We start from the raw sequence: 16222 nt of genomic DNA, 5'->3' as shown, positions 1-16222 counted from the left end.
GCGCATTTCTTTGTTTTCATCAACAGGAGCTCAAGTACAGAAGGCGTGTGCAAAAATTGAAACGTATCAGGTGAGAAATGAAATTGATTTGCGATTAACCCTCTAATATGTCCATCGTGACTGTCGACTATAAGGTCATATCATATTTCCTCGTTACATTTCCTTAATAGCGTTATTCCTTTGTATCAAAAAAATATAAAGCAAAAATCCACCTTTTATGTGTTTAAATACTTGTTTCTTCAACGTTCGGTAGATATAAATATTTTTCTACGGTAAATAATAATTTGGGCAATAGAAGGTTAACTTGTGTTTCACTAAACTATTGCGATAGTCTGCGACAGCATCCTGAATTATTTTAATCGGGGCTACAGGAATTGTAATATGCATTTCTGAAAATTTTGTAAATAACTTGGTGTAATCATTCATTATTGTAAATAAAATTAAATGATGTTGTAAATAGTTTTTATATCCTTTATGTGTTTAAATAATTTCAGTCTTTAAATTTTGATAGTAATTGTTGCTACGGCGCTTCAGCACTCATTAAGAGCAGTTTTATGCTTTTTGAAGTGTGAATCAACAACTCATAAAATTCGTTTTGACCACAAAGTTGCTGTCCCAAAATATTTCGTTATTTCCCCGTGCAAGTCAATGTAAAAATCAGCAAAACAAATACTATTGCTATTTTATTTAATGGTGTGTTTTTGAAATAATTGTATTTATTATGTTTGATAGCCATCGACACCGGTCTACATATTTTCAAGTTTGTATTTGCGTCTATTGATGTTGCACATAGACATATTTTAACATTTTCAGCGCAAAGTACAGAAAAACCCCAAGTAAACGATTATCAAGGGACTGAAAAAAAATACTGTTAAATCAAGGATATCGTTAAATCGAGAATTCAATGCAGTTAAATCCGGACCAGTGAAATGTATCATTAAATTGAGAAAATCGTAAAATGGAGGTTATACTGGACTTGATTTTAATATTATTTTTTCTTGTCAAATATCAATGATCCTAATATTCAAACATTTCTCGATAGCTAAAGCTAAAGAATGTATTTAAGATTATTTCTTGTGGTTACGATTAATGGTAACGATTATGAGCTCTCTTGCTCAGTCTTGCGCGTAGATGTAAATACTCACCGTTTCTAATGCTGCCATATCCAATCCAGCTTCTTCTAGTTCGCATTGTAAACGGATTCTATCTGCAGGCCTCGGACTAGTTTTCAGAAGAGTGTTCAGGAACTTCAATGCAGCCGTCTGGAAATTAAATTCATATGAAGATAATGGGAATTATGGAAATTAAATTTACACTAGAAAATCAGTCGTCATGGTATGACGGGAACAAATTGCTTCTTTACTAGAAAATTTTCCTACAAATTTTGACGTGTTAAAAAAGATATATATATATATATATATATATATATATATATATATATATATATATATATATATATATATATATATATATATATATATATATATATATATATATATATATGAGAGAGAAATGCTTAACACTGACTGGGAAAAAATTCAATTCATTACATGTTTCACGACAGAATATATTTTTAAATTTACATGTTGTTAAGGTTGGTGAACACCCTAATTTTCGGCAGAAATTGATTTTGAGATATTTAGAAAGCTTCAGTGTTCTTTATAAATCCGCTTTTTTTTTCTCAAATCGATAAAGTATTGGGAAAACTAGAAGAAATTTACAAAACTCAAGTACGCTGCTTATAACTGAAATTTATTTTTTCTTTCGTGATTTTCTCATAACCACGTTTTCAAAGTTTTTATTTACGCCAACAGCTCTAGCGAAAAAAGTATTAACTCTAAACATTTGAAACCTTACAAATATGGTAAATGAACGTATTACTGTGATATAAACCGCGAAGAGTTTTATGTACTTGCAATATGTGGTTTTGAAATAATTATGAACTAAACTTGGGAGGGGGGGGGGACGTATGTGTGAATTCTTAAACAAAAACTTTGTTCATTACATTTTAAAATTGTTACACTGAAAAAAATGAAGTTTTCAAAAATGAGTACATTTATGCTTTCAAATTTTCTTGAAACCTTTTGTTTCAAATATGAGTACCCATGTTTTCAAATAGTGGGCTGATGTATTTCATACTCAAAGTTGAGTACATAATACTCAGTTTTGAAATTATTACACATTCAAAAATGAGCACACATGCTGATTTCAGTATGTGACGAGTATTCGAATGTTTCAAATTTGAATACCACGTAGTCGGAGCCGCTTTGACTCGCAGTATGTTCAAATTTGAGTACTTTTTTGTCATTTTTGAAATTGTTGTTTTTAGAGTATACTTTTTAAAGAAATATATGAGCTGTCACGTGCGGTACAAAATGCCAATTGTTTCGTGAAATGGTACATAATTAATTGTTCCCATGAGCTTTAGGGGTTAATAGCTGCCCTCAAAGAGGATTACTAAATATGAGTGATAGTTGTGTGTTCTATGATTTTATTCCTTCTTAAAAGTGGGGAAAAAGAGCTTTGCTGTTGAACATTCCGGAGAAGGCATGCTTATAGAAACTATAATTATGCATTTTTACTATTTATTACTACGGGGAAAACTTCTATTTTAGTTTTCATTATATCATTCAATCAAAACTGTGCACTGTTTCTTCATTTTGGGAATTATTACTTTTACTAATAATAAAGCTCAAAGTTTGTCTTCATCTCTGTCGGGATATCTGTCCGGATGTCTGTTTAGATCTCTGTGAACGCCTAAACCGTTCGGTCAATTTTCATGAAATTTGGTACAAAGTTAGTTCGTAGCATGAGGGTGTGCACTTCAAAGCGATTTTTCGAGAACTTGATTTTGTCCTTTTTCTATTCCAATTTTAAGCCACCATTGGTGGAATCGATTCCTCTGCACCGAACGAATTATCATAACATGGACGAGTAAATTACCATAGCATGGACGAGTAAATTATCATAACATGGGCGAGCAAATTAACATTGCATATTGGAGAGAAATTCATCATCCATTAAAGCGAACCAAAATTTTCTACTATAGGCAAAGCCGTGCGGTTACCGCTAGTATATTCATATTTAAGATTACTCAAAGACGTTCCTGACTAACAATAGATAAATATATGCTTAAAATGAGAAATATAAGAGGAAAAGAGCATTTTAACGTTCCACAAAACCAATTTCTCACGTAACTCGGCTTTTAAGTCAATTGCCGTTCTCAAGTGAATATTCCATGATTTATATGAGAGAATTGCGTTTTATAGTGACGTCAAGTTGAGTGGAAGCAATAAAGTTTTTTATTTCTTCTTTTCTCTCGTAAGATATGATATAAACAAAAAAAGGGTTTTACGAAATCCGGGATTGCCTTATTTCGGAATCAGACTACGCAGAAAATAATTCTTCAGTCTCTGACCCTGTTTCGTTGAGTTGGAGTTTTTCGTATTTACTCGATTGTCCATTCTCTCGGAATTGATGTACTGCTGCCTTGCTTCAAAGAATCAATAAAATTTTCATTTCACGTGAGAAAGCGACAGTATATAGAGAAGTTTCAGCGTTTTTCATACTCGTGACTTTCAAGTAGCCGAAATTAAGAAATAAAACTTTTATTCATACAAAAATTTCCATTGTGTTCCGCACATGCATCGTAGGAGAATTGAAGTGAATTGCGATGATTGAATGAAAAATATGGAAAATAGAATTAGATTGAGAACCGTACCTTTCGATTGTGCAAGGTTGTTGCCCGATGCTATAATGCTTAATGAAAATAGGAAATACCTAAGCTTTCTATTTTGAAGATCTATAACTTTTTCTCCAGACAAGGGTTCAGTAACAGACCGTCATAAATTTAGATTTAAATAATAATAATTTTAGGCGGGTTAAACTGATGTTGCTGCGACCCATGAATACGGTGCAACCATCTAGTGTTATCAGAGTGAATTTAATGAGCCAGTTGGTATTTACAAGGCGGTGGTGGAAGGGTAATGAACAGCAACTATGAGGTCAGATGGTGTTTCACGATCATTTGAATTCAATGAGGCTTTAGTTCTAAAACTAAAGAACTGTTGCACATTTTGAAGAGAAAAGAGAATTTTCTCCATACTCATTCTTCCCTCATCCTATCGGTTACTGATGGGTATCATCAGAGATTTCGGTGTCTGTTACTGGGGGGGGGGTTTGACATTTATCCGAAATTGCGCTGTTAAAAATAGAATTAACTAATTCAGAGGATCCAGAAGCAGCCAAACGTTGGATGAGATGTAGTTGCATGAGAGAAAAATAGTTTGAAAAGTTTAAATACATTAAAAGGCTCAGAAAATTGAGTTAACCTCAGAGCGATGTCTTAAGCATGTCTCTTACTGGTGCCGTTACCCTATGTTCAGTTCTGGGTCTAATTTTAGTTTCGTGAAAAAATGAAAATTTTTGAAATTGGCATTTTATGAGAAAAAAATGATTTAAAAATACTTTTTCAAAACACTCTGGAAAGAAAACTTAAACACATATTTCAAAATGTTGCATACTTTTTTAATCAAAAAAAAAAAAAAAACCTTTTGAATAAAACAAACCAAAATAAAATATGTTTCACCGTTCCTGAGAAAAAGAACATGAAAGATTTTTTTCAAAAATCGCAAGTGAGAAATGACGCTTGGATCACCGTCTTTGGCGGCCTGGATCTCGGCCCAGAATGTTTTTTGGACAAAACCAAAATATACTTCGATCTTACTTTTCATGAGTTTTAACTTAGGTTTCATTCAAAAAATTCCAAGACTATCAAGGTAATGAATGCCCTGGTTGAATTGACATGGATTCTACCATTAACAAAAAAAATCACAAAATTAGAAAATAGTGTTTGAATTTGTAATGCTTATCTTTCAGCTTATTCTTAGCTGACCTTTTGGCGCCCGCGTCTCTCTTGTTAATTTATTTTCTCTTGATAAGGGTCAACTACTAGTGTAGCTTCAATTACTAGTGCAGTGTTAACTACTCGTGGTTTTACCTTTTTACACAGAGTCATACATATAAACATTATAAAACTTTTTTGGAAGTATAATTACAATTCTTCTAGGGTGTAAAACACTCCACCTTCAGTAATATTTAAAGGATTAGAAAAGTAATACCACATTTGATATAAAATAGTTTTTATGAAACAAAACATATTTAATTATTCTTACATTATAAAATGAGTTTTGACACAGTTCTACTGCATTCATTACGTTGTACAAAATTACAGAAAAATAGATAAACTTCAATATTAGCGAAATATTAATACAACGTTAATGCAATGTTTTTAGCTCAGTTATGCCTAACCAACGGCCCGCGGGTTACATCTGGCTCACGTAGCTGATCCGTGTGGCCCGTTGTTTTGTTTGACGTCAAATATTGAAAACCACGATTAATGACAAGGTTAAAAGTTTGGATCCAAATTTTTAGAAATTGGTTTCTTTAAAACAGATAAATTTAATGAAGGTTAGTACTAACAAAAGTTACTGGTTTTTAATTTTATTTTCTTTTCCTATATTTTCCCAAGTTATTTATAAATTGTTTAAATATTTTGAAATTTTATATGCTGCTCCGCAAGAGTCGTTTTAAATATGAGGTGCTACCCTTGGGCAGAAAAAGCTTGAGCACCAATGTTTTAGTATGTTTTTGGGGTTTTGTGTTTGGGCGCAATTTTTCACGAACTTGATATCATTGAAAAGTCGTCGCTGTCTTTATTAAGCTTGCTCAAACCCAAATACCATGGCGATAACATTTTGATAATTATTTTGCGACATAGATTTGTTTTGTTTTCTTTCAGAACATTATGGGTATAACTTTGATATACCCCCCAAAAATTACGTGCCAAATCTGGCACTCTCTACGGACTTTTTAGGGTTGCTGTTTCTTATTTTGGTGTTGTCAATTTAGGTTTTTTTCAGCTTTTAGGTTTTTGTTGTTTCCAAATTTAGTATTTTCTTGTATTTTGTACCATTTTTTGAGTTTTTTTTTTTTTTTTTTTTAGTTTTGTGGCAACAATTTTTGGATTTCATATATTGCAGATTTCTGACTTGCCGTATTTTGCTGCAAATCTGGTTGTATTTTCCAATTATATTTCTTTTCTATTAATTATTTTTATCTTTTAGCTTTCAATATGCCTACAGTATGTAGTGTTGTTGAAAAGTTTCAGGGAATTTTGAGCCATAAAACAGGTATTTTGCTTGGCGAGAAAAAAAAGTCGCCAAATTTCCGATTTGGGGGCGTATATCAAAGTAGTTCCACATTATGTTGTTTTCTGCTGCTTTCCACCCTTACAACAATTCTATGCCCCTCTAGGTGGCAGGGCCCGATTAAGATATCGCCGAGCCCTAGGTCAAGCACTTTTTCGGGGGGCCCCTGTAGTTAAACCTTACAATTTTAGCCATTGGATAGAACAATTTTAGCCATTTAGGAGCCCCTAAACAGCAAAGAATATGGCCTAGTTGGCCTATTCAGTAATCAGGCCCTGCAAGGAGGCACACCTCATGGATTGGAAATCACTGAGTTAAGGGTAAAACACCCATCATGCAAATGTCAATTACGTTATTCAAGTAAAAGGTTTCGGCTTACCTGAAATGCGGGTGGAGATGCTATACTTCCCTGCAGCAGTCCGACAAGAAATTTGAATCTCACTGGCTCTCCAAAGACAACGCGGATTGCTGTCAGCGCCTCGAGAATCAGTGCATGACCACGACCAGACAACTCCAAAACACGCACCAGCAGCTGAAACAAAACGGATTTGGCTCAATTAACTCCCAGTAAGACCTCTAATACTTTGTATCACAAGTAGTTTTGATTTGCAGGTTTGTTTCCTCTTAGCTCTGGTCCGATCTTTCGTTTCGAGACACCACCATCGCCGGACGACAGCGAAGATGATAGCTGGTAGGGAAAACTATCATTCGAATTCTCCCTCGGTGAATGACCAGCAGAAACTTTCGATTACTTCTGCTTTGATCTGTTAGGTAGAATTGATAACTACTCGCAGCCTCTTAAACAATGTAATCAGGGATAACTGAAAGCACAATAATAACTTCCTCGAAATGTAAATGCGCATTTAAAGGATTTCGGGCAAGATTTTTTTTTTATTGAAACGTGCTTCAGAGTTCTTCATGTTTATTCTTTTTTTTGTGAGTGAACATTTAGAATGACAAAAATAATTCTCAGTCAGAAGGAATTTCTTTTATATGTAAAGACAGCAAAAAAAAAAAAAATCATCCATGCTCCAGAACCAACAGTAACAAGTATTCGTATTTGTGAAAGCTACCAAGTGAATATATTTTTTATATGCATGGGAGTTCCGCCCTTTAGAATACCCCTCCCCCCCATATTCATACTCCATAAAGTATTCCTTTTCGAAACAGAACCGAACATATAATTATTTAGGAAAGCACACACCGAGGATATTTTTTACATAGAAGCCTGTCCTTTTTTAGAATATCGGGAAAAAAAATCATATTCAAAGAGACTTCATTAAAAATTATTTTTCGAAAAGTGTCAAAAGGACCTGAGTTGGGATATTTTTTATTTGTTAGCTTTTCCCCCTAAAAAATAATGCATATTCATGCTTTATACTGTTTTTTTTTTTTTTTCGAAACAGAACCAATAGTGTGAATTTGTTTATGAATTGACACAGAGAGACTAATTTTTGCGATAGGTTTCTTCCCTTTAAAAATCAGTTTTACAGTTACACTTTTTTTCTTTGAAATAACCAACAGTGATAAGTATTCATATTAATTTTTGCAAACACTGTCAGGAAATGTTTTACATGTGTCCATTAAAGCGTCAGAAAATAATCCATACTGATGTACCAAAACAATTGTTTTCTTTATTTTGTGCGTATATCAATAAAATGCTTAATGTATTTTAGGTACATTTAAGATCATGTACTAAATCTCCAGCTAGGCATTTTTTCTTCGTGCGTCCCTTTCTCACTTGGTGCTAAAAATGTGACCTATATTTGGGGCAAACCTAACCTGACAACGTTGTAATGCTGTGATTAGGATCTGCGCAGCCCTCACCATGCTACCAGGTTAGGTTTGCCCCAACTATAGTGTTTTCTTATCAAAAATTTCTTTTTTCATCGTGCATATAGCCTGTACGTGCCCTGCCCAACCTACGGCCCCTGAATTTGACTAGTGCAATCTGGTATGTTCAATGTTACGAATTGAAAATCACGTTCTTGAACGTTCTTGAGATAAATGAATGCAGAACTGTTCTAGACAGTAGAGTAGCGACAGCCACCGACTGGATGCAAATCAAACACTTTTCCATTTCTCCGCAGCAGAATTTTGTGTTTGTATCCTTCAGGTTTAATTTCCTAGATGCCGGAGAATAGCAAGAAAGTTACAAATTTGGGGCGAAACAGTTAGAAAATGGTTTTTGAGAAATCGTTGCAGACTATTAAACAATAGTCTATTAAACAACAATTCTTAGTTCGTATTCCTCCGCATTCCATGTTTTCCAATAATATCAAGAAACGAGTTGATGTGTGCATCACATGACTTCTTTTACTCCAATTTAAAGTTATTTCCCCATTCTTGGCAATTTTAATATGATTCAATAGCTAACTCTCTAACTATCACCAACAATGGCCAAATTGAAGCCAGATTTTTTATTAAAAAAATCGCCAAACTTGTCGCCAAGCTGGTGACGAAACTTGGCGACCAAGAGCTTGGCGATATATTGCCAAGTGTTTGCATAAATTATAACACCACTTGAGTTTGCATTGAAATTAACATTGATTCCCCCCAAAAAAAGGTGTAAAAGAACGCCTTTGGAACATCCGAATGCAACCAAAAAGGGAGGTGCACAACTAGACCCCACTAGGAGTCTACGCAACAATTTCAACTTCCTAGGACATACCGTTCTTGAGTTATGCGACATACATCCGCACATTCGCACATACATACATACGTACATACGGACGTCACGAGAAAAGTAGTTGTAATTATCTCGAGAAATGTCAAAATGGATATTTCGAGTGTCAATGCGTTCTTAGGCACTTATCCGCATGTGGTCGGGTTGAAAAAAAAAAAAAAAAAACAACATTAATTCGGGGGTGAGCAAAATGGAAATTAAGGCCGAATTTTGAGTGAAATTTTTTTTGCGAATACAATACTTCCTTTTTTCTAAAAGGAAGTAAAAAGGCGCACACTATTTTAACGTCTACTACAGCGAGTTCTTGACGTAGGCATAAACAGTATTAACTGTAATTGTAACCATCCGGTATAAAAATAATGGAAGTAATTATTGACCTATTTATTGAGCAAATTAATTTAAAATCTTCCGAATCTTATTTGCATTGTTTCCGATCGGTTGTGAGTCTAAAATAAGGGAACGAAATGGCGAAGAACAAAGGCGAGTTCCGCAAGGAAAAGATGTAAACGAGGCCAACGCAAAGAATCACGCAAACTTGCACCCTCAGAAACAGAAACATTTAAAACGTTGTTATCAGCTAATAACCTCGATTTTAGGAACATATTACGGATATCCTGAAATGCGAAGGAGATAAATGATGATGCTGATGTGATTTCGGAAGATCTAGAAAATTTAATCGGAAATAGAACAGGGTGTAATTTAAGAAATATATCAGCAAAGTGCTCAATATTTTCGGGCCATACCACATGCCTTATTTAAGAAACTGAATTTCCCCCTTTGTTTCTGTGCAATTTAAGCTTTGCTGATGTGGTCATAGAAGAGAAGTCCATTTTACGAGCTCTTCGGACACTACATTTAGATGGTTAACTTTTGAGGGAACAGGATTTCAGTGTTTCACATAAATTTTATTACGTTTTTAGATAAACAGAATTGTTAAAACACACGATGAATCTGTGTTGAGAGGGTGAAAGTAGCGAATAGAAGCAAATGCATTTATAATTTACAGTAGACGCCGGTTAATCGAATCAGTGGTTAATTGAATCAACCTCATTAATGAATCAAAATGTCAAAAATAGAATAAAATCCAGCTTTATTGAAATAGCCGCTTTATTGAATCAGCCGCTTTGTGGAATCAAAACTGTTTAGAACAAACGTGATTCATATAAACGGCGGCGGCGGCCACTGTATTACCAACTGCTTTAGGTAAATGAGACTATATGCAATGTTCATGCAGCTATTTTAATTCTTCAAGGAGGAACTAAAACTTTCCCACCATGCAAATCTAAAATAATGGTGTCTTTAAATCGGTTAAAGACACTACTCTGTTCTTACCCTCCAAGTCTAGAGTGATACTGGTAACGTCTCTAAATATATAACATCATTAAGGCTATTAATTGTCTCTAGTACTAAGCAGGGAATTGTTTTTTCATAGGATATATGCTAATTTGGCTCTAACTGTGAATTCAACGAAATACGTCAGCAACAATTTACTGCTTGTAAGAAATAAAATTTTGAATTCAAAATATGCATAGTTATCTCTTTTCTGTGGTGTCTCCTCTAGCTACTTGTTGTTTAACAGTGTATACTGGTGAAAGAAAGGAAGCGGAGGTCTAGTTTTTTAGATTACGTCCAAAATACGGGAGTTCCAATTCCAAGATCGAGCTTTCTCGAGAAAAACTTGGTTGATGAGCGTAAGGGTAAGCTTTAAGGTTTCTGAGGTATAGAATTTTTTTTAGAAAAAGAAAGGGAAAATTTAGGCAGTTTTGTACAAGCGTTCGTATTATAATCTCTAAGCGAATGTGCCACCTATGCCGGGGTACCCCCCTCCCCCACCTAGGGCGACAATTCCCCCTTTAAATGCTGCTCAGGAATCCCAAAGAACTATAACCCCTGAAAGGATACTAATATCCTCTAAAATTACCACTCTAAAAATTTAATGGATGTGATTCCCCTTTCAAATGCTGCAAAGGAACCTTAAAGAACAATAACCTCTAAAAAGATACTAACATCCTCTAAAACTACCACTCTAAAAATTAAGCGGTGCAGTGTGCTCCATAAGGGGGTTATGATGCTCCCCACCTCTCGGGGCACTCCTGTTTATACCAAAGCACACCTTTCAAGGTCAATTTGAGGCAAGTTAAAAACATTATTTGTCCTTATTTTGTCTGAAATTGAGTTTGATGTTTAATTTAGTCACCAACAACGGATGAAATACCCCTGCATAAAATTTCACCTATTCCAAGTACTACAAAACTATCTACATTTTGACTCTTTCGAAAGGTAAGGACTCCTTACTTTCTTTTGTTTCTACCAATTTCGTTGTTCTTTGTTCACTTTTCCAAAAGAACGAACCCATTTCGCAAAAAATGCAACTCATTTGTCTCAATGAAACAATTTGGAGCATTCACGCGTAATTACGTTTGGAAGAAAAGGAAAGCACTAGTGCATGAACTGAATTTTCCGTATTTTTTCATTTTATTCTAGTTTTGAAGAAAAAGGTGAGAGAAGAAAAAAAACGAAACGGAAGCATGATGGTTTAGAATTAATTGGAGCAGTGTTCGTTAATATGTATATATTTTTTTCCTAATGGCTGTTACAATTAATTTATTTTTGGAATCACAAAAAAAAAAAAAAAACTGGTATGGTGTGTCCGTCCCGAAACTTTCTTCTCCATCTAAATGATGAATTTTTGGATTCAACGTATAACCGCTCCTACAAAATTATGATATTAGTAAAGGCGGGTAGGTTTCGATAATTAGGAAATAGTGATTTCAGTTCAATAAGGTTTATTTTTTGGCACCAGTACCTGCGAGAGTAATGTTTTTTCTTGGTATACATAAACAAAGAATAGGAACATATCTGCAGTGAAACCCTGACTTTGCGTCCCCCGAATCTGCATTTTACTTTTTTCATCATATCCCAGTTTTTCCGTACACTAATAATGTTAATTTAACCCGTGTTGAAGGTTTTTTATTTATGGAATTCCCTGTATTTTACGATTGCTATGAAAAGTTTTTTTATAAAAAGGCTCTAAACTGAGCAATATTTTTCCTTATTATTATTTTTTTAAAGATAAGTCTCGTTGTTGAAAGTTAACAGAGGTGCCCACCTAGGACCTGGGGGGGGGGGGGGGGTCATGGTACAGACTGCGCCGTTGAAATTTTTCTGGAGGGGGGGGGGGTAAAGGTTTGTTTTCCTCATTTTTAGAGGAAAGCTTCTGATTTGGGGGGGGGGGGGATGTTCGCGATATTTAGAGGGGTGGGCACCCCCGCAGTTAATCTATGAAAATGCGTTCCACAGACTCGTGTCTTTGACACTGGTTTCTTCTTTTTTTCTCATTGAATGAGGGCCCATTTTTGGACAGTTTAAAATTGTTTTTGTTCAGGAATGACATAAAGATGCATAAAGTATTTCAATTCTGGAAAGTGCTGCCAACCAAGGTATTCTCTGTTCGGGTAGGCCCCGAATTCGTTGCCGAAGGGTTGCGGTTCGATATTAGCCATTCGAAAACATTCCCAATACGATAAGAAATAAGTGATACACGTTAAACCTGTCGTCGTCACATAGTCATCCAAGTTCCCATTACAATTTTTGGGTGTATCTAATTTTCAATATGTTGGGTGTATCTAATATTCTGTCAATTTTGGGGTTTGGCTCATGGTCTGGATATAAAATTTTGAAATGTATATAGGTGGTGCTTTTATGTATCATATGATGTGTTATCTGATTTAATCGTTCTTCCACCCTGGTGGTGCTCATTAAAATCAAAGCTGCACAATTCTGTCCTGGATCAGTTAGTAGAGGAAAAATTTTGTAGGCATGGACACTTCTTTCTGTTTTTGGCTTTAATTTACTATATTTTTTAAAAAATCGAGAGTTTGAGCTTCATTAATAACTGCGACACATTTACCAAATAACAGGAGGCATAACAATACATAATATCAATTACTTTTAGTTATAAACGAAGGTTAACAGTAAATTAATAAATCCGTACCTAAAAAAAGGGAGTGCAAATATGGGTCCTATCGCCAAAAATTGTCAACAAAATAGTTTCAAATGCCTCATAACAAGATAAAGCAATGTATGTATAAAATGGTAAACACTACATTTATAACAAAAAAGGTGATTACAGACATCGCAAACATAACCAGTTCATTCCGCTCTGGTAATCTAGTAAGTATTTTGTACGTAACACTAACACATTTATTAAACACTTTTCCACGGCTGTCTTCAGAGAATTTTCCATCACAGAAGATACGTGTTGCATCATTTGAATCTGATTTAGACATGTCGTCGTTGACATTCAGGTTGGTATCATCATCGCTGTCTACAGGGAGAGAGCCACAGTAGACTGATGGAGTGTTAACGAATCGTATCGGTTATTAGCGGAAAACTCAAAGATGTCTTTTTGAAAGCTTTTTTTGCCAAGCGACTTGGTCAACTACTCCTTGTTCAGTGACCCAATAATGATGAAGCTGAACCTTGCAGCATTGCTTCCTGGAATTTAAATGTTCTCTCTTAGCTCAAAACATTTGTAGGGTTGAAAATAGGTATTTTTAGTTGCATAAACGGAGGCCCATATTTACTCCGAGAAACAGTATCCATATTTATAACAACCTCACAGAAGAATTATGGCCAGAGTCCCATATAACCTACTTCTAAAAGTAACTTATGATTTCCACTTTCCGGGCATCAATTTGAAATTATTTTGCATTACCCATAAAAACATGAAAATGAAACGACTTTAGACACCTGTATCAAACGCTTGCAAATCAGCAAAACACCACTTCAAACAATAACTCACGCTGCATTCATCGTTTTTAAAAGAATGATTCCAAGTATTCTCGGCTATTCTTACACAAACAAGTGCCATCATACTGGTCGCCAGTCTACCTTTCCCTTAGCCACTTTAGAATGCCCATATTTACATCTATGCTCGTTTTTACACCTTTCGTTATGTAACTTAGTCACCGTTTTGGGAATGGTTTTAGTAACAATAACAAATTGGTTTTAGTAACAAATGGGTGAACTAGTTGCTTTGATAGAGAAGCGGACTTGCAGGAATCATTTCCGATCTCGGAACAGCAATTCATTGAACAGAAGAAGACAGTAAAAAAATTCTTTTGCAACATTTCGAGACTTCATTATATCAACCGATGCAAAGTTGCAGCAACTGGTTGAGAGTAGAACTCAAAAGCAGATGATTATTCTGTTGTTAACAGATATTTCAGTATGTGAGCTGCCAAATTATTTTGATCAAATTCTACGTAAATTTTTTTACCATTCCGAAGCTTAAAAGTTTCCTCTTCTTCTTCATTTTTTTTTCTGGTAATAAGTTTTGTTTTTCATGAAAATAATGCTGAAGATTATTTTTACTTCTCACTAAAATTACAATAATTTGGAAAATTAAAATATGGTCTTTGTAAAATTACCAAAAGCCGAAAGAAAAAATAATAAAAAACCAACATATAATCATACACTCTGACTGATAATGTAGACGAAAATATTTTTCGCTGCATGAAAGGTTACTTAATTTGAACAGGAGGAATATCTAATCTTCATTGTTTGTCGGCGCAGGATGTACAATTATGCAGATACAAAGATTATTATTTCATAAGCCGTGTTCCTCGCTTTTATGTTTTTGCCATTGCAAATGACCTTGACATTGCATGTTCCTTTTGTCCCAACGAGGAACGGCTATGATATGTTTTGTACTGTTTTGTTTTTATTCATGAGAGCAGATGGCAAATAAATTCAGGAATTCTTGTAATTCCGGCTGATGGTACATAATGGAGGAAGAAAAATGGTTTAATATTCTCCAACATTTCTTGAGACTCTGTCTAACATCACTGCGGATGTTAATGTCATTGAGGGTTCTGAAAGTAGAAATTCCGATTCTCCGAAATTCTGAGGTCCATTAACGCGTGCGTTTTTGCGGCGTACAAACTCTTCTTTCTATAATGAGAGATATTTTGAAAGAGTAGTGACGATCAGTCATTCTCACAAAATATCCGTATGAGGTACGACACCCACACATCACTTGCACACCACGCACTGTGAAAGAGGACACCAACCAATGGAAAGTGTCCAAATCTTATCCTTTCCAAGGGTAAGACTCCCTAACTGTTAGTTATACCTCAGTAGTATCTATTTTAAATGTTTAAATGGTATGGAATAAAAAGTTAACGCTAGATAACGTGTTTTGTAACTTTAACAAGGGTCACAACAAATGTTTTTAACTTAGTAGTGTGGTAAAGGAATGACGAAACGATTCATTTCATACAAAATCCTTTTAAATCATATTTTCCTAATTTTATGCCACTTAATTTTTAATCAGAAAAGCAGTGAAAACCCGCATTTTCTTTTACTTTTTAGTTACTTTTATCAGCTTTTTTCATACAGTCTCTGTAAACCCTATGTATGTTCATCATGTCTTGCTCTGTGATTATTAAATAAAACGAGTTTCTTTAACACTTCTAACTGAACCGAAATACCCACCTACAAAAAGTATTAAATGCCTGTAGATCAGTGGGGGATACAAGGGGAGGGTCATGGGGGTCATCCCCCCCCCCTAAACTGTCGACAATATTACCCATCCACGTTGTGTTCAAACACACTTTATGAACAAAATGTCAAGAGTTTCGCTAGTCTTTTCAGTTCATTAATTATTTTTTAAAATAAACATTTAAAATACAACATTTTTTCCTTGCTCATGAAATTTATTTATAATACACTGGCCTTAAAAATTTAAGGTACAACATGTTTTTCGAAGCTCACCATAAAAAAAATGGCAGTAACAAGAACATAGTTCGCATGAATGATAATAATGAACTTTAAAACCATTTATATAAAAAAAAAGCTAACACTTTCATTTTATTAAAAATAACATATCTCTACGAGTGAGAACAAAATTTACAAATATCAAGCTATCGTACTTTTGTGTGTAAGTTGTGTTGATTTCCAACTGTTGTTGGCAGTTTCTGTGACAATAGTCAATAGAGTTTAGAAAATGTCTCAAAGACGTCTTTTACCCAATTCGTTAAGGTGGAAGGTAGATGGATGGAAATGGGATTGTCGCAGGCTGATGCTGCTAGACGTCTCAATGTGTCTCTTAGGGTTGTTCAGCGACTTTGGGATTGATACCAATCCGAAGATTCTGTGTCCAGAAGATTTGTTCCAGGGCGACCACGAGCTACAATACCTGCAGAAGACCGTTTTCTAGTTCTTTCGACCCAAAGGAGAAGAACCACTACTGTGCCGCAGCTCGTTGCAGACCACTTTGTAGCATCGGGAAGAAGAATCCCTGCTACTACGGTGCGAAATCGTC

At 34.8% G+C, this 16222-nt stretch overlaps 1 protein-coding gene across 1 annotated transcript in view; it reads right to left on the bottom strand.

Annotated features, from left to right (window-relative positions):
• Positions 1 to 16222, bottom strand: part of LOC129225684 (uncharacterized) — a 190323-nt gene that overhangs the window by 14346 nt on the left and 159755 nt on the right. The window contains exons 7-8 of the mRNA XM_054860160.1: positions 6589 to 6741; positions 1146 to 1262 (exon numbers count right to left, since the gene is read on the bottom strand). Of these exons, the coding sequence (XP_054716135.1) occupies positions 1146 to 1262; positions 6589 to 6741 (270 nt within the window). The remainder of the gene's footprint in view (positions 1 to 1145; positions 1263 to 6588; positions 6742 to 16222) is intronic.

This window comes from Uloborus diversus, chromosome 7, assembly GCF_026930045.1.
Source record: "Uloborus diversus isolate 005 chromosome 7, Udiv.v.3.1, whole genome shotgun sequence".
Taxonomy (NCBI): Eukaryota; Metazoa; Arthropoda; class Arachnida; order Araneae; family Uloboridae; genus Uloborus; species Uloborus diversus.
The sequence above is the reverse complement of the archived record's forward strand: the minus strand, read 5'-3'. Positions and strand labels throughout refer to the sequence as shown.